The sequence below is a fragment of the Phaseolus vulgaris genome, unplaced genomic scaffold, assembly GCF_000499845.2.
Source record: "Phaseolus vulgaris cultivar G19833 unplaced genomic scaffold, P. vulgaris v2.0 scaffold_15, whole genome shotgun sequence".
In the NCBI taxonomy this organism is placed as follows: Eukaryota; Viridiplantae; Streptophyta; class Magnoliopsida; order Fabales; family Fabaceae; genus Phaseolus; species Phaseolus vulgaris.
Window position 1 is genome coordinate 260,041 of NW_027174084.1, and position 19,853 is coordinate 279,893.

The following is a 19,853-nucleotide window of genomic DNA, read 5'->3' on the forward strand; positions in this document are numbered from 1 at the left end:
CATAATTGTGCAGCAGAAACTAGTGTGATATTTTTGAATGCTAAAAGGAGAAACTCAGCAGTAATTAGTTTCTGTGTGATTAATTTGAAGGGTTTTTTTGTTTTTAATTTGGCTGGAGGAAACAAAAACAACGACTCTTGTGTGTTGAATATTGAATTTTGAGAAGTATATGATATATTATAGTGTTATAGTGCGTGGTGTTTCCATGCATGGGAGCCACCATCTTCGTTTCTAGGAACAAATTTGAGACGAACAACGCGTCAAAAAGAAGCTTACAGGTTAAGATACTTGTTCCACTTAAAACCCTAAAATATAATAAAACAAAAAGAGATGAGAATGAGAGAATAAGCGCAAAGCAAAGCAAACAAAGTAAAGCCTCTTCTTGCTTTCCTCTCCTCCATCATCCTCTTCTTTTTCCCTTACTTTCTTGCCTCTGCTATTCCCTCTAGCTAGTGCGATTCTACCACCACCTTCTCCCTAAAGACCCATCAAACTTTATAAAAAAAGAAACAAAAAAAAAACACACACACACACATACTCACAAAAGGATTGAAGCACCATGGTTTTCTCTTCTATTCCAGTCTATTTAGATCCTCCCAATTGGCAGCAAGTAAGGTTTCAATTCCCTCAAATCTCAGCCACAGTTTCTAAACCCTAAAACCATATCACAAAAAGATAACTCATTAATATTCCTATTCCTACTTTGCAATCTAATCTTCCTGAATATACCAGATTTTTTACATTTTCTCTCTTTCTTTGGTTCTGCAGCAACAAAATCAACATCAGGCAAATGGCAGCAACACTCCTCAGCAGCTGCTTCATCCGATGCCTCAACAGCCGCAGGACCCTCACGCGGGAGTGCATGAAGCTGCAGGCCCAATCCAGCCCGGTTTGATGGCGGATCGGTCTAAGATTCCGGCCCAGGAAGGAGCTCTGAAGTGTCCTCGCTGTGAATCCACCAACACAAAGTTTTGCTACTTCAACAACTACAGCCTCTCTCAGCCGCGCCACTTTTGCAAGACTTGTAGGCGCTATTGGACAAGAGGTGGTGCTCTCAGGAACGTTCCTGTTGGTGGAGGATGCCGCAGGAACAAGAAGAACAAAAGGAGTCGCTCCAAATCCCCGGTTTCTACTGAGAAATCATCACTTCCCAATTCCACAAGTGCGATGCCTGAGCTTATTGGTCGTTTCCCAACCCCTTTCATGGCCTCTCTTCAGAGTATGAACCGCTATGGTGTAGGGAACGCAGGTGTTAACTTGCGTGAGATGCAAGCACAGAACGGTTCTCATATGGGGTTTCAAATTGGTGGTCAGGGTCATGCTTCAACTGTTACTACTACTGCTGGAGGAGGAGTGGAACAGTGGCGGTTTCAGCAATTTCCTTTCTTGAATGGTTTTGACTCAGCTTCTGCTGTTTCTTCCTACCCTTTTCAAACTGAAACTGTTGAAGCTTTGGTTGGAGATATTGCCGCAACTTCTAGGGTTACTCAGCTACCTCCACGGGTTAAATTGGAATACAACGGTGGCTTTAATTTGTCAAGATCTCCTTTGAGTGTCTCAGAAAATAGTAACCATTACTACTCATGGACGGATTTATCTGGTCTTGCATCTTCTTCCGCTAGTCATCTCTTGTAACTTTGATGGGTTAGAGAAGAGAAAAGAGAAAATCTATGGCAGCCACAGAAATTTAAGGGTTTTGGTACTGTTATTTTTTTCTATCAATGGTTGAATGAGTTTCCATTCAATCAAGTCACCCTCTCTGTTGACATGTTGAACTCATTTAGTTATTGATCCAAAAAATAACTGTACCATTAAACTCTTATATTTTTATATCCGTTCTAGGATGGCAGCACTCCATGTTCCACCGTCTTCACGCGTCAGTGTTAACAGAAACCAGGCTGGTAGAATTTAGTCTTCAATTGTATATTTTCTTGTCATTGGTTTTGTTTATGTTTTTTGCATGGACCCAAGTTTCATTTGTGTTCAATTGAGCTTTCTTTGTAAAACAGTGTGTGCATGTATTGTATTTTGTTTGTTTACTATGCGATATCATTTGGTTCAAAAAATACTTTTCTTGAGTTTGTTACTCTCTTACATATGCTTCATCATGCTTGGTAACTCACACTAGTGTTCCAGTTTTCGTTCATGTATGGCGATAAGCTAGTGGCACGATAAAGCAAAGGTATCAAGACAGAAGAAAAGCGATACTGCTATATACAGTATTAAAGAATGTGCCACTGATCCACACTAACATTTATCGAGGCAGTGTTTCTCGGGATAACTTTGTTAGAAATTACAGCTTCAGTACTTTTCTCGTATCTTGCAGCCTCTCTATACAAGTTTACATTATCTTAATTTGAGAAGCAGTCTTAATGCAAAGTCATAAATATGGTTTTGCATACAAAGGTTGATTGTGTCGTGCATCTTGGAGAGGATAAATATATATTTTGGTAAGTCACTCTTTCCTTTTTCTTTTCTTTTTCTCTTCCGTGCATTTTCTGGTACTTCAGTTGCTATTAGGTTTTGCACGCACTCGAGCTTTATTCTGAGAAAAACATCTCAGAAACTTGATTTCGTCGACAGTCATTTAATGTCCATGTAGCTCTTTACCTGTCCTCAAAATTGTCGCAAAATCAGAATTCCGAGGAAGCTCCAATCATTGTACTTTCAGCATATTCGTAGTAGGAAGTTTCTTTAACGTGATGTGAATTTTGAGTTAAGAGTATTCACTTACACAAGGTCCAAGTAAAAAATGAGTGTGAATGGGAGAGAAAAAAAGGAAAAGAGATGGATAGACAGTGAGAGAAACGTAAAGAAAATATGCATTCAACATCAGTCAACAGGCAAGACTTTACGATGTTGTAATTATCAAATTAGAATCATAAGCTGGGAAGTACAGATTTGTTTGTTTTTGAGGTTGAAAGATAACCAATCTTAGAAGACGCCAAAATCCCACTCAAAACCATGCAATTCGACCCAATTGAAGTCGGTGAGTGTTCTAGAACTTGTTCAGCAGAATGATGCAAGAAACAAACACAAATAATGAATATATGATTTTAGGTCATATTATATTCTGCACTTGAAAACAAAAGGAAAAGGAAAAAGTCTGGTCAAGATAAATGTGAACTTTTTTCTACGTATTGTGATGTTAATTTCTCACCTTCCACACGGGACTTATCAGTGCGCTTCAGAGGTAACTGAATGCATGTGTTCAAACACTAATAATTACTAACTTTATTATTACAATACCACTGAGAATAAACGAAATTATCTTTTAAAAAAGAAAAAGCAGATGATAACTTTTGTAAGGACCAATGCTGCCTTTCAACAACGAATAAAGCAACACGACCAGCAGTGACCAATTCAGACAAAAGCTCTCTCCGTGTCTGTGTTTCGTCAGCTAGTCATGGGACGTCGTAGGCACCAGAAAAATGGTTACCCTAATTCCAAAAATGTCGGTGTGAGTGCTTCTAAAACAATGCCTTCAACCTGCAATTCTATGAGTTTGAGTTTCATATCTCTCTCCTGTTAACGAAGCATGAAGAAGGTGATTAGGAATTCAAATTACAAGAATTTGATACTTTTTTTTTCTGTGAAAATACAAAAGTATTTATAAGTAGACAAGTTATCTCTTTAATTAATCATCTATAACTTTAAAACTAATCTCATGATTGTTATAGCTATCCTAGTCCTCCTGGTTAAAAAAACCCTATTATATATCTCTAAACCCTTTCTAGAATGGCACAAACGAAGCTACTTTGTATTGAAATTCAACTTGTTTTTTAGCAAAATGGGTAGGATAATGATGGAACTTTAAACCACACAGTCATGAATAGTTTTATATATGTCTGTATCTCTGTTATATGAAAGTTAGAGAGAGTTGAGGATAAGACGTAAAGAGCAGTGTGGGCTCAATTTGCAGGTTGCTGCAACCGAAGAATGAACCAAGGGGCTCAAAAATTCATGCATGTTTCGTGGATTAGAGAGAAATACCCCAATTATTTGAACGGTGTTTTCAGAAGCAGTAAAAAAAGGGAAGCCATAATAACAGTGTTTCAAGCATAACAGACCAAACCTGCAACATTGATGGTATGAATCTAATCTAGGAATCATCCAAATGAATTGCAAAAACAAGAGACACCATGGATTTCACTTCCTAATTCAATCTCATAAAATCGACTTATATGGTAAAATTTGCCCCACTTATATCATATATATTATGATGTGAAATCTCCAAACATTTTGATAAAGTTTCCAACTTACCTATAAGACTATATATTTATGGATGTTTTGATAGTAACCTAACAATAGTTTGATAAATTCAACAAATTTTCGCTAAGATAAATTTAAAAGACCCTAATAACATATTAAAAGTGAACTTTAACTCAACTTTGTAAAATCAATTTATAACATAAGATTTCCTACTACTGTATACTATGTCTCCAACAATTTATCTTAGCATGTATATCTTCCAGTTCTTTTTCTATCAGTCTTGTTTCACTTCTAGCCTTTTTCTTTTCACAGTGGCGTGGGACCTTACGTATTCATGTTCATGGCATAGCAGATACCGTTACCAACTTAACTTAGAGTGGTCAATAATGTGTATTGGTGCAAATGAATTTTTTTCTAAAAGCAATTTTGCTGTTAGTTCTGATAGTGATCCTTTACAGCATGGAATAACTGGAGCAGAAAGAGATAAGAGAATTAAAAGGGAAAGCAATGGAAAAAAGTAACTGGTAGCTACTATTCTACATGGCACGCACGTCATTTTTTTGAATGGGAAAAGTTACCTTCACACATTTTAAACCAGACAGAAACTACTGAGTAACATTGTTAGATGAAGATGCAAAGTAAGAAAAGAGAGACAGAGAGACGAAAGGAAAGCAAAGGTTACCATGTACGGTCTCTAGTGTTGTACAATTCTGTACCATATTTTGTCACCTTATGTTTTCCTTTCTCTTTATATCAATCTACTGTGTTGTGTGCTATCAAGGTTTCAAACTACACAAAAATAAATAATTATAACAGTTTGTTTAAATTAAAATAAATAATACATTAAAATTAAATGGTATCATTCTTATGTTATGCTAAAAAGTAAAATTAATATTCTATTCTCACTCTTTCATGTTTTTTTTTTACAACTAAATTGATGTTTTTTTTATGGCAACTAAATTGTTATTATTCAAACTCTGTTTTTGTTTTGATGGAGAATTTACCTATTAATTTGGTAAATACTTTGTATCTAGGTATGAGAAGAGGGATGTCTATGTATATATCTACCTACATTTCACCTCATATCTATCTTTATTCTTGGTCCTTATACTTATTAACGTTCTAAATTAATAAAACACACTTAATTTATTAGATGATCTTAAAAAAATTCTTTATTGTTTAATGTGGTACTTAATTTTTTTTATTTGAAAAATCTTAGCTTTCTTTTTTTTCATCATACAAATTTGTATTCTCTCAGTTGTTCCACTTATTGAATATTTACAAAGTTCACTAAGCTTACCACTTCTTCTCACAATATGATTACACATTCTTTCCTTTATGAATATGTTTTTATTTATTGTTTAATTTTTTCACACAAGAATGTCTAACTCTCAATTGGTCAAACCCTTTGTTATTTTATTTTGAGATTTATATAATTATTTATATGGAAAAAAATGTGTGTTCGCTTGACATTTAATCTTTATCTTCTTTTACTTTATTTTTTATTTTTTATAAAAAATTATTTAACGATTAGGTATATATTCATTAACGATTAGGTGTAGATTAACGATTAGGTGTAGAGAGGGGGATGGAGATGAATTTCACTTTTATTTTAGTTTTTTATATCAACTCCAGACGTTAACTTAAAGAAAAATAAGTTTTATGGGATAATCCACAAATTAACTTATATATTGATTAAATGTAATTTTGGGAAAAAAATAAATTTAAATTTTGTATTTCGAGACTCAACGGATAAGTTTGTGCTAACATATCTAAACAAAAAAAAAATCAATTATTTTATAAATAAGTTACTTTTAAAGTAAGTTAATAATTAAGAACAAATGTAAAAGTGTACTAGATACAGCATGAGCTTTTAAGTGTAAATACTACGATTTACATTCGTTATTATCAATTTGGATAAAAAATATTATTACAAAATTGGTCAAGTTGTGCGACTCACAATTTTAAATAAAGAAGTTGTGCACTACTACAAACAAACTATTAAATATAAATTAAGTTTGACGAAAAAAAAATTAATTAATTATTATAATGATTAAATTAGAAATATTTTAGAGATTAAAATAATTATTAATTTTTAAATTAATTTTTATTATTAAAAAAAGTTTGTAAATTGATATTTATTTAGCTATTTAACTACCAATTATTTAGATTTTAAATAAAACTTTAGTAGCTAATTAAATATTAATTTAAAAATTATATATCAAGAAACTAATCTAAAAATCAATAACTTTTTTTAGTTTTTAATTTAGTCAATATAACAACTAATTATGTTTTATGTTTAAAATTTGTTTTTATTTAATAATTTTTTTAAAATTGATAATGTGAAAAAAAAAAAAAAAACTCACCAGAAATACACTCCTCCGACTACCACTACTACACAAATAGCCCGAACCACCTTACAACAAAAAGCAGAACAACCACCACAATATCCTTCGTCAATCTCTTCACTCACCTCCACAACCAAAAAATTATATAATTTAACTTTTTCACAAAAAGTTATTTTTGGAATTCAAAAAGTTCTGAAGGTAAAGAAGAAGATATGGAGGTGAAGGATAAAGCAACCCCAATAAGATTGTTTCTTCCTGCACCTCCATATCTTCTTCTCTCACTTCCATAAATTTTCGAATTTCCAAAAATACTTTTTTATAATATTTCAAATTTCAAAAAGTCATTTTTTAAATTTGTTATTAGCTTTCGGATTACACAATCCGGAAGCCTTTTTTTATATGCACGATTACTTTTCGGATTACATAATCTGAAAGTCTTATTTAGCTTCTGGATTATGTAATTCGAAAGTCTTTTTTCAAATGAATTTTCAGATTAAATAATCCAGAAACTACTCTATGAAGTGACAAAAAAAAATAAAAATGTATTTTCATGTTGCGTATGAAAGTGGCAGAAGAAGATATGGAGGTGCAGGAAGAAACAGTCCCCCAATAATGTTCAAATTGACCCAGACGACGTTTAGAATCTTTGACCCAAATGGGGATTGCTTATTGGGCTCATACAGAATACAGCTTACTTACGCTGGCCCAAGACCATCTCAAGTTGTGTCTGTCAAAAATTAAAAAAGATACAACATCACTATAAAAAATAGGCTGCTTCTTCCTGCACCTCCATACCTTCTTGTGCCACCCCATAAATTTTTCTTATTCCAAAAATACCCTTTTCAATATTCCAGATTACATAATCCGGAATTCTTTTTCTAGATTCAAAATTAGCTTTCGGATTATGTAATTCGAAAGTCTTTTGTGATTAGCTTCCGGATTATATAATCTGGAAATCTTCTCTATACATAAGATTAACTTCTGAATTATGTAATCTGGAAGGTTTTTTTCAGATGTGTTATTAGCTTCTGGATTACATAATCCAGAAATCTTTTCTAAATATGAAATTGACTTCCGGATTATGTAATCCAGAATTTATCCGGATTACATAATCCATAAACTTATTATTTCAAATTCAAGGGGTGAAAAAAAAAGGATAAAATGATATTTTCATATTTAGTATGGGGTGGCACAAGAAGGTATGGAGGTGTAGGAAGAAAGAGTCTAAAAAGTATTAGCAAAATAAAATTTAAATGTCCCTACTTTACAGGTCCAGCAATGACGGATGACAGTGACAGTGATAGTGGTTGAAGATATTTATGCTAATAGATTAAGAAGCATTCTTTATTTGTTTGTTTATTTATTTATTTATTATTTTCTTAGCTTCTTTTAAAGAAAAAACAAATCAATATGATAAAAAGAATGTAATTTTTTTCAGTTAGAATTTCCGTTTTTTATTATTTCGGTTTTCCTTATCTAAATGTGAAAATAAATAAAAAATAGAAAGATATGCAAGTACAACGTTTTTTTTCATGAATCTTTAACTTCTATGAATTTAATATAAAAAAATGATGTTAAAAGAAAAAAATATATAGCCACGTAACTTGTCAAAATTTCCTTCTTGCGGAAATATGGTTTCAACGGGATTGTTTCTTCAAGCAAAGGCTTTCCTGTTATAGAAGAAAAGATAAGAATAAAGTTGAAGGAATATTAGGTTCGATTATAATAATAACAATAATAATTAATAATAATCATAGAATAAAAAAAGCTAATTCGAGTTCAGTTATATCATTCCCACTACAAAAGGTAATTTTTCCCACATTAACCCCAATTAAAATGCTAAGCATCATTAAGCATGCTTAAGTAAATATAGTTATAAAGCCATAACCATCATTTATTATTTACACTTCTCATTGAAAAACTTTATTACTTTTTGGATAGGATCTGTTCCTAAAGTAATATCAAATCCATTCAAAATCAAAGTTATGTTTTTTTATAATACTGATATAGAAAATATGCCCCAAATAGTATGAGAAACTTTTTGAGTATTTTTTACCAAAAAAACGAAAAAGAGAGAACACTTTTAGATCTACCAATATTATAGGTTGTGGAAAAATGAAATACTTTTGTTTATTAAAAGAAAAAGAAAAAGAAAAGTAAAGTTGACTGTGTCTGCAGCAGCCCAGTTATGATCCATCTCCATTATTGAATTCTATGGAATTTTATTTATATTTTATTTATGAAAATGGAAGAAAGGTGGTTGTTGTTGTTGAGAAAAGTATTTGATGGCTCTTTTTAATAAATATAAACAACACTTTGTTTCTGCCAAATTGTGAACAGGTGGAGCCTAGTTTCATATCTCAACTTTTATTTATTTCCATTCTTTATTTTTCTTTCATTTTCACATGCTTACTCATCCATAACATATATTTATCAGGTTTATACATAAGTTTTTCATAAAAATTATAAAATATAAAGAATTAAATTAATTTTTCAACAAATTAAAACTTGTTTACTTATAAGTTAATCGGTAAAAATTATTTTCTATTATTTTTAATTTGTTTATGATATTGATTTTAATTTATAAAAAAAAAAAAATTTCCTTTAAAAGTTGATTTAGAGAGACTTTTCAACTAAATAATGAATCTCGCATACTTTCATATGAGGCGAAAGCTCGTAGGACTCTTTTTTTTTTCCTTTTTCATTCTTCCACTTGCCTTTCGTTTTTTGTTTTTTCGATTCTCTAATATCTCTCTGATTTTCACTGGTTAGTTCTACCTTTCTACGAATTAAAAAGTTGATTAAATCATTTTTTTTAATTAATTATAATTTGATTTTTAAGAAATCAGAATATAATTTAAAGTACTTTTTTTACTCTAAAATTTCTATACTTTTAACTTTTTTAACTATATTTGCAAATATTTCAAATTTACACCAATCTGATCAGTTGAAAAAATATTTGTTAACTGATTCATCTTCTCAAGAGTAGTTGGTTGATTTCAATGAGTAGTTTGGTTGATTTGATGGTATTACTTTGGGTTTTTAAGAGTTTGATCTGATTTAAATTATGTGTTTTTATTATCATGGGTTAAATATATTACTTTTTCTCTTCTATAATATAAATTTGATTATTTTTTTCTAAACTTTAGATTATCTAGGTTGTAGTGTGAAAATAATTAGAATAAATCTTTTTATATGTTGAATTAATTCAATTTAAAGTTTTATTTCATTAATTTATTTATAGTAGTTATATAGGATATCAATCTCCAGTCCAAGAACAAATTTTGAAAAAAAAAACTAATAATATTTAAGAAAAAAACTAATGATTTTTTTTAAAAATTAATAATTTTACATATAGAATAACCAATTTCAATATTTTCATACTATAAATATTTGAATGGTCTAAAGTTTGAATCATGGAATTTATTTTTGTGTATGTCATTTAACAGAAAAAAAAAACATATTTAACTTTATTATTATTTATTAAGTAAACGGCTATAAGGCAAAAAAAAAAACTATGTTCAATTATAAATAATTTTAATTCTAAGTATCAAATAACTACTCAATGTTGACAATTTTGAGTTTATACAACTAGAAAAGGATTTGTAAATATGAATGGAGTTTAAGATTTGAAAATATGAATGGAATTTATGTAAATTTTTGGAATTGGGATGAATTGGTTGAGATCTGATTAAGTATTTTACAATAAAAAAATATATTTTTGTGTTGTTTTAATTTTAGTATTATATTTCAATGTTGTATCTTTAAGTAAATAACAAATAAATAAGATTGAGAAAAAGTCTAAAAGTCGTCTTAATTTTGTGCATATTAAAGTGTACATTTAATTGAGTAAGAGATAGTGTTCTATCTTCAACAAATTATTTAAAATTAATACCAGATTATGTTAAATATTTAATGATAGATTGAAATTTTTTGAAATGTTGAATTTATTATTGTTATGTTGTTTGTGGGATATTATGAGTATGTTATTATTATTTTTTTAAGTAGGTTTCATTCAGAGAGCAATGAACTAGTTTTTTTTTGTTATGTTTAAATCCATCAATTAAATTATACTTTGTTTAATGAATTTGATTTATTTTAATATGATAATTATATCTTAAATATATGATCTGTATATAATTATAAATGTTTGTGTATATGAGAATTTGATACATGAATTGTAATGAATGAATTAAAAGTGAAACTAATTTATATTCAATTAATTTTGTATGTATTAATTATTTAATGATGTAATATTTAAGATTATTGACCTTGTATTTAACAATGTTATATTAGATTGAATGATTTGAAAGTTAAATAAGTAAGAAATTGAGAGAAAGTTATTACACTAATATTACATATAATTAGTTATATAATTATTAGTACAATTATTAGTTCAATGAGGGATTTAATATAACAACACAAAACACAAGAAGAAGAAGGTACATGTCTGTCGTCTTAATGTTAAATATGCAATGAATGTGGTTTGGAATGTAAAAGGTGAATCAATTTTTTGTACGATTTTATGATTAATTTTAAGATAAACAAGATCTGATCAGAAAAGAGTTAACTAACTAAACATATTTAACTCATTTATATCAATTCATAATTAAACTTGACACCTAAAAATTAACTAGAAGATGATATGTCAAATACAGATTATTTCCTACGATGATTTGAAATATTACGTATATGTTCATGTTCCTCTTTTTCTTTCTTTTCAAAACATTAATTTTATCACTTTTGTTGTGTTGTTTCATGTTCAACACTTTAAATTCTTGCATTATACAAAACAAAATAAATTTGGTTAAAAAAATAATTGCTTATTGAATAATTTAACTAGATAAAATCAGAAGCAAATAATACATATACGACCATTAAAACGTTATAACCAAGGACCGAAGTAGATGTAGTTAATAGATCAAAATTTAATAAATATATAAATATTAAAATTCATATAAAATGTTCATATTTAATTGGTTGGAGATTTCACATCGACTAGAGATTAGAATCTTTCATAGTATATAAATGGATGTAAACCTTATTAAATCGGTTTTATCAGATTGAGTTAGATTTAAAACTCACTTCTTAACCTAGTATTAGAGTCATTTCGAGTCTATTTTAACTTAGGTTTAAAACTCACTTCTTAACAAAGGTTAGAGGTTAGAGGTTAGGGATTAGGGGTTAAGGGTTAGGGGTTAGGGTTTAGGGTAAATATTTTTTAAAATTCTAAAACTAGAAAAAATAACAATTTTACATAGCAATAAAATATTATGAATTTATTTTAAAAATTGGTAATTTTGTTAATTATATGCCGTTTAAAAAAGTGATTTATACTCTAAAAAGAAACTATATTCAATATTAAGTTATATTTTGGGATAAAAATAGTCAATAACCATTAAAAATATTTTGTTTTGAGAAAATTGAAAAGTAAAAGAAGAAAAATGTTGTATCTCGTAATTCTAAAAACTAATTTGGATAAATATTCAATATCTAATTTGTCTTTCCAATATTTACACAATGAGGACTTGACATTGACTCTAAGACTATAATATAGTAAAATATTACAATATAAACCATGCAAAACATATAAAAAAATAAGATAGGAAATAATTATCTATATAAGAACATTTGATAATAGAATTAGATTTATGTATATTTTTTATACTAATACTAATAATAATCTTATAAAAGATTATAAACTATTGAAAAGAAAAACAAGGGCATTGTTCAGTGAACCTTTTAACATTTGTATACAATAATTTGGAATAAGAAAATTAGAGTTTAGGATGGGAAATCGAATCTTTCAATTACCAATGCATATCTCTAATGCTACTTATTTTGTGAACGAAACACAAATCTAAGATCTAAAACAATTATTATTATAATGAGAAGATTTTAGAAAGAGATAATTCATTATTAGAGGGATGCATATTGATTAAGCAGGAATCTTATGCTATTGAAATGTGTCATTACAAATGTGCTATCAAAAATTGCTAAATAATGAACAAATGTTCTTTGAAGGAAAAAAAAATTAGAAAAGTGAGATAGTTTAAATAAGGTAAATAAATAAAATATAAAGGAAAAATTTATGAGTGATATGATAGATGTTAGAGATAATCAAATATCTCAGTTTTTAAATATATTGTTCATCTTACCAAATGTATTTCAGATTATTCGAAGAAAAATTGTTGAAAATATATGGATTGTTAGATTTTATATCTTATATTGTTAAGAAGTGGACTTTAAGTTTAACTCAATCTCATAAAACCAGCTCAATGAGATGAGGTTTGCATAAACTTATATATTATGAAAGACTTTAATCTCTAGTCGGGATCTCCAACATACTATAAAATAAAGGTTGATAATTTTGGAAATTTTAGAAATTGAAAATAACAATGTCAGAGAAATTGAATTACAAATTTATGAGTATTTCGAAATTATATTCTATAAATAAGATATTCCTCTATTATGCAATAAATGTTGAAACATTCAAATGCACACTTAAATCTTAATTTACAGATGTATGAATAAACTATTCAAATATTTCAGTTTAATAACTTACCTTTAAATATTCTATCTCTTTCTCTTACTTTTATCTATTTTCTTTACTTCAATTTTTAATTTTAAATATTTTATGCTTTTCTTTTATTATTTTCCTATGCTTTGTATTTTTATATTTAATTTTAGACACATATTTTGTATTTATACATTTTCTTTCCCAAATATTTTAAATAATATATTAATTAGGATGATTATAAACATTTGATTGATAAAAAAAAATGTAACTATAGATATATGGTAAATAATTTATCACGAAACAATAAATTTTCGAAAAAAAAAGTATTTGTCCTTCTTCATATACTACTCAAAATATACATATGTATAATTTCCTTTTTGTTCAGCCTTCCATATAGTTAAAAATAAATATTTCTATCATAATTAATATCTCATAATTATTTTAATAAATTAAAAAAATCAAAATATTCAATTACTTATTTATATTTTTTTTGTCACAATACTTTAACGAATATACTATTCATTTTAAAAAGTGTCGTTGTTGGAAATTATTTGAAGGTTCTAGTTGATTTAAGAGTGTGTTCGTAGCTGATTTCATATGTACTTCAGTTTTTTTTTTAAACAATTTAGCAAAATAATTTATATTTTCAATTATGAGATATTGATGACGTAGGATAATTTTATAATTTTGTTGGTTCTAAAGTACTCTTTTGTCAAGGGATAACTTGTTCAAATTTTTTAATTTAACAAAATCAAAATATCGTTTTAATATATTGAAATCTTGGGAGTTTTAATTACCAATTTTATTAATCGATTAAAATTGCTAATTATAAAACATAAAATATCTACCTTGTATTTTAATAAAATTACACAAAAATCAATTTCATTTGTTTAAATTTTTTCTATCATTGAGAGAGAGACCTTGACGCATCAATAATATTTCTTGAAACTATCTTGTTTGTTTCTTGTGATTCAATTATTTGATTTAAGGAGTGCATTTTTCTTACCTTTTTATCTTGTTTATTTGTTGTGTTCAATTGATTATTGCGTGACATTGTTTCTTTATTGCTTGATTAGGTTTTCATGTTGAGTTAGTGAATTTTTTTACAAGGAGTTTGATCTGAAGGTCTTCTGGGTTTAAGATTTTAGTTGTTAGATGTTTTTCTTTTTGTTTATTTGTGTGCTTATAGAATCTCAGTGAATTGGTTTAGTCAACGTGAATGAGTAGTTAGATGCAATTCTTTCCAATAATGAAATAGCATAAATATCGCTATATTTATCTCAATTTCTTACACCATATATCTTACATTTTTAAAAACATTAAAATTAATCTTTTAGTGTGCACAAAATTGGTTTGCAATATTCTAAATCAATCAATTTATTGATTTATTAATAATAAATTGATCGTAGTTTATTTCCATCTCCCTCTCTTAACTCAATTTACATGTTTATTTTAATAAAAACAACATAACATATGTTAAATATATTTTTCCTTTTTTTACGATTTTTTTTAATCTAAATTTTAAATCTCTTTAACCTGTGTAGTAAGAAAATAATTAAAATGTGTACTTATTAGTATTTTATATATATATAATAAACGAATTTTTAATATTATAATATTAATATCAACGATGAATCAGTGTTAAATATTAAAACATCTTAATTTATATTAATTTATATTAAAAATCTATTTCTCACTTAAAAAAATTGACAAATATTCATTTCAATAATTTTCTTACTAGAAGTATCATCCAAAAATTTTAAATTTTTGACTAATAAAAAAATAAATTTACGTAAAAGTATATATAGATTAAAAATATTTTTTACTCATAAAAGATTAAATAATTATAATTTTTATCATAATATTCATATCGTATATATTAAATTAGTTACTACGAAAATAATCATGAATTCGATTAGAGTCTTACAAATATATTTTATTCAAAATTAGAAGTAAATACAATTTTATATTAGTTAAAAAATATTGTATTGAGTTATATTTATAAACTTTTTAACATCAAAATTCATAAATTTAAATCACGCTACAAATTAACTTATTGTTGATTTAGGTGATACATTGTTTGATTCATTTAAATAAAGTCGAAATGTTGTGAAAACAAAATCTCACTGAAGTTTTGTTTGATAAACTAAAATTGATGAAAAAACAGAAAAAAAAAGTGAACATGTGACTGTTTGGTTGAATAAAAATAAGTTGAAGGAGAGAAAATAAATAGGTGTAAAAGTCATTTTTTTTATTTATTTACTTGTTAAACTTGAACATGGTAGACGCATGCCATAACTGTTGTGACAATCTTGGTTCCGGTGGTTCAAAATAAAAGGAAGAAGGAGAAGCATTTATCAGTGTTTTCTGTGTGCGACAGATCAAAAACCACCGCAAATTAATTTTAGTGTTAGTATCATTTTAAAAATGCTAAAAATGTAAAAGAATAATTAAAAACCATAATCCAATTGTTCTCGAGACTGATTACGAGCATATAAGATAATTAACAAATGTTTCTTTTTCCATTTCTGTGAAATCAAATAGCTTTAAATTGGTTCTAATTTCACAGAAGCAGACTTAAAATATAGTACTAAAAAGGATTGATAATTAGAAGAAATAGATGGGTAAATAAAAAAAGAGTTCATCATTTGTTACATCATCATGATTATCTTCGAAAAAAACTCTGTTGTAATTTATTGAAGCAACACACAATGAATCAACACAAATAAAAAAAAATATATATATTACGAATCAACTCAACATGATTTGTTCGTAAAACTGTACTTCCATATAAACAACTATTACGTTTTTTTTTACAGTGAGTAATGTATGATTATTTGTTTTGATTTCATGTAATTTGATTTATCTGGATAGCTAAGTTAGCTAGCTAAATCTCAGTGATGTCCGAAGTGATTCTCAGTAACTGCTAATCACTGACACGGTCAGCTACCCTTTTCTCTCTCTATCTATCTCCAAACCTTTGCCACTGTCTCCTCCCATAACACAACACGGTTACTTACACCATACACCTTCAATGTCGAACAACCTCCTTCATTTATTTATAACACCTTAAGCCACCACAACGGGTGGCGCACCCAAACCCACAAGAGGTGAAGTGAACCATTCTTCACCTCTCTCTCTCTCATGGGTCAGACCCTTAGTTGCACGCCCAACCATGACCACGGCCTCTTCACCGCCGTGCAACAGGGTGACCTCCAAATTGTCACCACTCTCTTAGAGGCCGACCCCTCTCTCTTCCACCAAACCACTCTCTACGATCGCCACTCTCCGCTTCATATTGCCGCAGCCAATGCCCAGATCGAGGTTCCTTCCCTTTTCCTCTCTCACTCTCTCCCGCGTTCTCTTCACGCAACTTCTCTTCTTTACGTTTCTCTTCTCTTCCTTCCAGATTCTGTCTAGGCTTTTGGATGGATCTCTTAACCCAGATGTTTTGAATCGCCACAAACAGGTACTCACTTCTGCTCTGTATATCCATGGTTTCCCCATTTAGAAAAATGCTATCTTTGCTTACCCTTCATTGGGTGTCGTGAGTGCTTCAGACTCCGCTTATGTTGGCAGCAATGCACGGGAACATCGCGTGTGTCGAGAAGCTTCTTCAAGCCGGAGCTAATGTAATCTTTCAATTTCATTAATCTTATCCTACGACGGCGTGAATGAATTTCGAAACTGAATCGTGCGGTTTTCAGGTGTTAATGTTTGATACCATTTCCGGGAGAACCTGCTTACACTATGCCGCTTACTACGGCCATTCTTCTTGCCTTAAAGCTATTCTTTCTGCTGCTCAATCTAGTCCGGTGGCTGCTTCTTGGTTTGCCCTTTTCTGTTTTAACTATTGATTTCGATGTTATTGTCTCTTTCTTTTATGTTGTTTTTGGTATTTAGTGATTTTAAATTCGTTCCAGGGGGTTTGCACGGTTTGTGAATATTAGAGATGGAAAGGGTGCAACGCCATTGCACTTGGCGGCTCGTCAGAGACGGTCTGAATGTGTACATATTCTGTTGGACAGTGGAGCCCTTGTTTGTGCTTCAACCGGTGGATATGGGTAATGATCTATCAAAGAGTGGTTTGAATGATTGAATTTGATGTGTTTTTCTTTTCTGTTTCGCGGAGTAAGTAATCAATTGCTATTTTCAGCTGTCCTGGGAGTACTCCGCTTCATCTAGCAGCTAGAGGGGGATCTCTGGATTGCATTCGTGAATTGTTGGCATGGGGTGCGGATCGTCTTCATCGCGATGCATCTGGGTATATTGCAGTTTCTCAGCTCAAATTCTTACCATTAAGTGAAAGGGGTTACAGGGTTTGAGACCTGTTTAATTTTAATGTTTGTGGTTTGTTGGGTTATGGATTGTTTATCTTCGTAGTGTCAATTTTTATGTTTTTTAGGAAAATCGTTGATTTGCTTTGATGGGCCCTTTAGTGTACTCATCCGGCATTTTCCTATCGCAACTTTCTTAACTTTATGAGCAACCTACCTCATTTAACGATTAGGTCGTTTACACGTAGATTGGATCCATGGCATATAAGTTTTACCCTGCAGCTTTTCCTCAGTATATACTCTCAGAATGTCTGGTTTGCGTGTGTATGCAGGCGGATACCATATATGGTTGCTCTGAAACACAAACATGGAGCCTGTGCATCATTGCTGAATCCTACATCTGCAGAACCTCTTGTCTGGCCGTCTCCCTTGAAGTTCATCAGTGAGCTTAATCCTGAAGCTAAAGCTTTATTGGAACAGGCGTTGATGGATGCAAACAGAGAAAGGGAGAAAAACATATTGAAAGGGAGCGCTTACTCTCTTCCATCCCCATCACATTCTGATGGGGCAACTGATGATGTGTCTGAGGTAATTTCTCACCCTCTGCATATCCATACCAACTTTGTTTCGTAATTCAATTCAATCAAGACTTCAGTAGATTAAACGCGAGACCTCAATGCATAATTTTAAAATGATGCAACCATTATTCAAACATCTCTGGTGTGCTTTAAAAAAAAATCACATTTTAATAATTTTTTAAGATGTGTTCTATACTGCATAAACTCCTTGATTCTGCCCTGCCCCTTTTAATTTTTTTCAACTGTGGATTTATTGGTACTTGGACAGATGAAGCAATTCTAGCAGAACTTACTGATAACCAAATATTGGATTTTGAATTGAGTTATTGAGATGTAAGCAAAATATATTATATTTTTTTATAAGGGGGTCATTATATTGTCTAGTGAAGGACTTCTTTCCATGGTGTGTAATATATATATATATATTTTTCCCCTAGCATCCTCTTTTGTCATTATTACCTTGGACCATTATATTCATGTTCTTTCTAATTATAGGGTAGGCGCTGATTATGGGATATTTTGCAGGTTAGTGAGTCGGAGTTATGTTGCATCTGCTTTGAGCAGGCATGCACAATCGAAGTTCAGAGCTGTGGGCACCAGATGTGTGCACAATGCACACTAGCCCTGTGTTGCCACAACAAGCCCAACCCTGCCACAGCCTGTCTCACTCCACCAGTTTGTCCATTCTGTCGAAGCACCATTGCAAGACTGGTGGTTGTGAAGACAGAATGCCATGATGAAACTGATCTAGACAGTGTTGACATCAACTGTTCCAAGCTGAGCAAGGCATCAAAGAGATTCAGAAACTTGAATGACAGTGGTAGCAGCAGCTTCAAGGGTCTATCCAGTGTTAGTTCATTCGGGAAGTTGGGTGGCCGCAGCTCTGGAAGGATTGCTGCTGAGTGGGTCGATAAACAGTGAAAAGGCAATTGCTTGTGGTAACAAATGAATCTCTCATTGGCAAGATACCGTAACTACATAGGTGCTTAACCGGCAAGGCAAAAATCAAAGTTAAAAAGTAAAGGAATATTATGTAATTTTGGGAAATAAGCAAAGTGAGTTGAAATGAAGTGAAGTTGGTGGTAGGTACCAAGTCTTGTTGGGAACAGGAGAAGGGTATGTCTTGTTGTAGTATTATTATTATGATTACTTGAGAATGAAGAAGCATCACCTGCATCGATGATTTTGGGCATCTTCAATAATGTTATTTTATTTTATTATACGCATCCCCATTAAAGTCAATAATTTGATGGGAAAATGTATTGCTTATTTGCATCTGGTTTATTTCTTTGTAGCGATATGATATAAGCAATAAGATACAAAAGAGAAAGACAAAAGTCTTAAGTTGCTTGTCATGTGATCATGTCTCCTTGGTGAATAGGCTAGTTTATGGTTTTGGTATTCCTTCTATTGCATCAATCATCCGTGTAAAAATACAAGTGTTGCATTTTGGTTGGGATCCTGGAGAAGTCACATGATGACACATAAAATTGGTGTCTTGATGTGCGATTCATCCAATTTATGAGTCCGAATAGGGTTAGTAACGAAGGGTTGTGCTTGCTCCAATAATTTGGGGTGGCCACCACGTACACCATCGGGTTTGTTGGGACTTTTCACACCAAAAACTGAAAACAGAAAGAGACAGCCAAAAAACAAACAAGGAAAGTTGAGTAGATGCATGGGCATGTGTCATTTCTTTATATGCTGCGTTGCAGAAACCAACGTGTTTGACCTGTCCTTCCAAAGCCAAGAGTCCCACCACACTCTAAATTCTCCAAATTTTTATTTATTTCATTATTAATTGGATTAATTTTATAAAGAGTTAAGTTTAAAGTTCACTAGTTACATTTATAGTAATTTTAAAATTTATCATAATGAACATTTATTATTAAATATTAATAAATATATAATCTTACCT

General features: G+C 30.1%; 2 protein-coding genes across 2 annotated transcripts; both read left to right on the top strand.

The window, feature by feature from the left end:
• The first annotated feature begins 290 nt into the window (after positions 1-290).
• LOC137817051 (dof zinc finger protein DOF2.2-like) lies at positions 291-2,006 on the top strand. Its single transcript, XM_068620266.1, has 2 exons — positions 291-610; positions 769-2,006. Exons 1-2 carry the CDS (start codon positions 560-562, stop codon positions 1,633-1,635), a joined length of 918 nt encoding a protein of 305 aa, XP_068476367.1. The 5' UTR covers positions 291-559; the 3' UTR covers positions 1,636-2,006.
• A 13,795-nt stretch (positions 2,007-15,801) lies between these two features.
• On the top strand, positions 15,802-19,290 carry LOC137816996 (putative E3 ubiquitin-protein ligase XBAT31). Its single transcript, XM_068620188.1, has 8 exons — positions 15,802-16,404; positions 16,490-16,549; positions 16,641-16,712; positions 16,788-16,909; positions 17,004-17,144; positions 17,237-17,344; positions 17,690-17,945; positions 18,461-19,290. Exons 1-8 carry the CDS (start codon positions 16,225-16,227, stop codon positions 18,854-18,856), a joined length of 1,335 nt encoding a protein of 444 aa, XP_068476289.1. The 5' UTR covers positions 15,802-16,224; the 3' UTR covers positions 18,857-19,290.
• Positions 19,291-19,853: the final 563 nt, after the last annotated feature.

What these genes read in the sequence shown, in the direction of transcription:
- LOC137817051 (XM_068620266.1), top strand. Translation starts at nt 560, where the DNA reads ATGGTTTTCTCTTCTATTCCAGTCTATTTAGATCCTCCCAATTGGCAG. An exon ending in ATCCTCCCAATTGGCAGCAA is followed by an intron (nt 611 to 768) that starts GTAAGGTTTCAA and finishes TTGGTTCTGCAG; the next exon opens with CAACAAAATCAACATCAGGC.
- LOC137816996 (XM_068620188.1), top strand. Translation starts at nt 16,225, where the DNA reads ATGGGTCAGACCCTTAGTTGCACGCCCAACCATGACCACGGCCTCTTC. An exon ending in TTCTTCAAGCCGGAGCTAAT is followed by an intron (nt 16,713 to 16,787) that starts GTAATCTTTCAA and finishes TGCGGTTTTCAG; the next exon opens with GTGTTAATGTTTGATACCAT. An exon ending in CTTCATCGCGATGCATCTGG is followed by an intron (nt 17,345 to 17,689) that starts GTATATTGCAGT and finishes GTGTGTATGCAG; the next exon opens with GCGGATACCATATATGGTTG.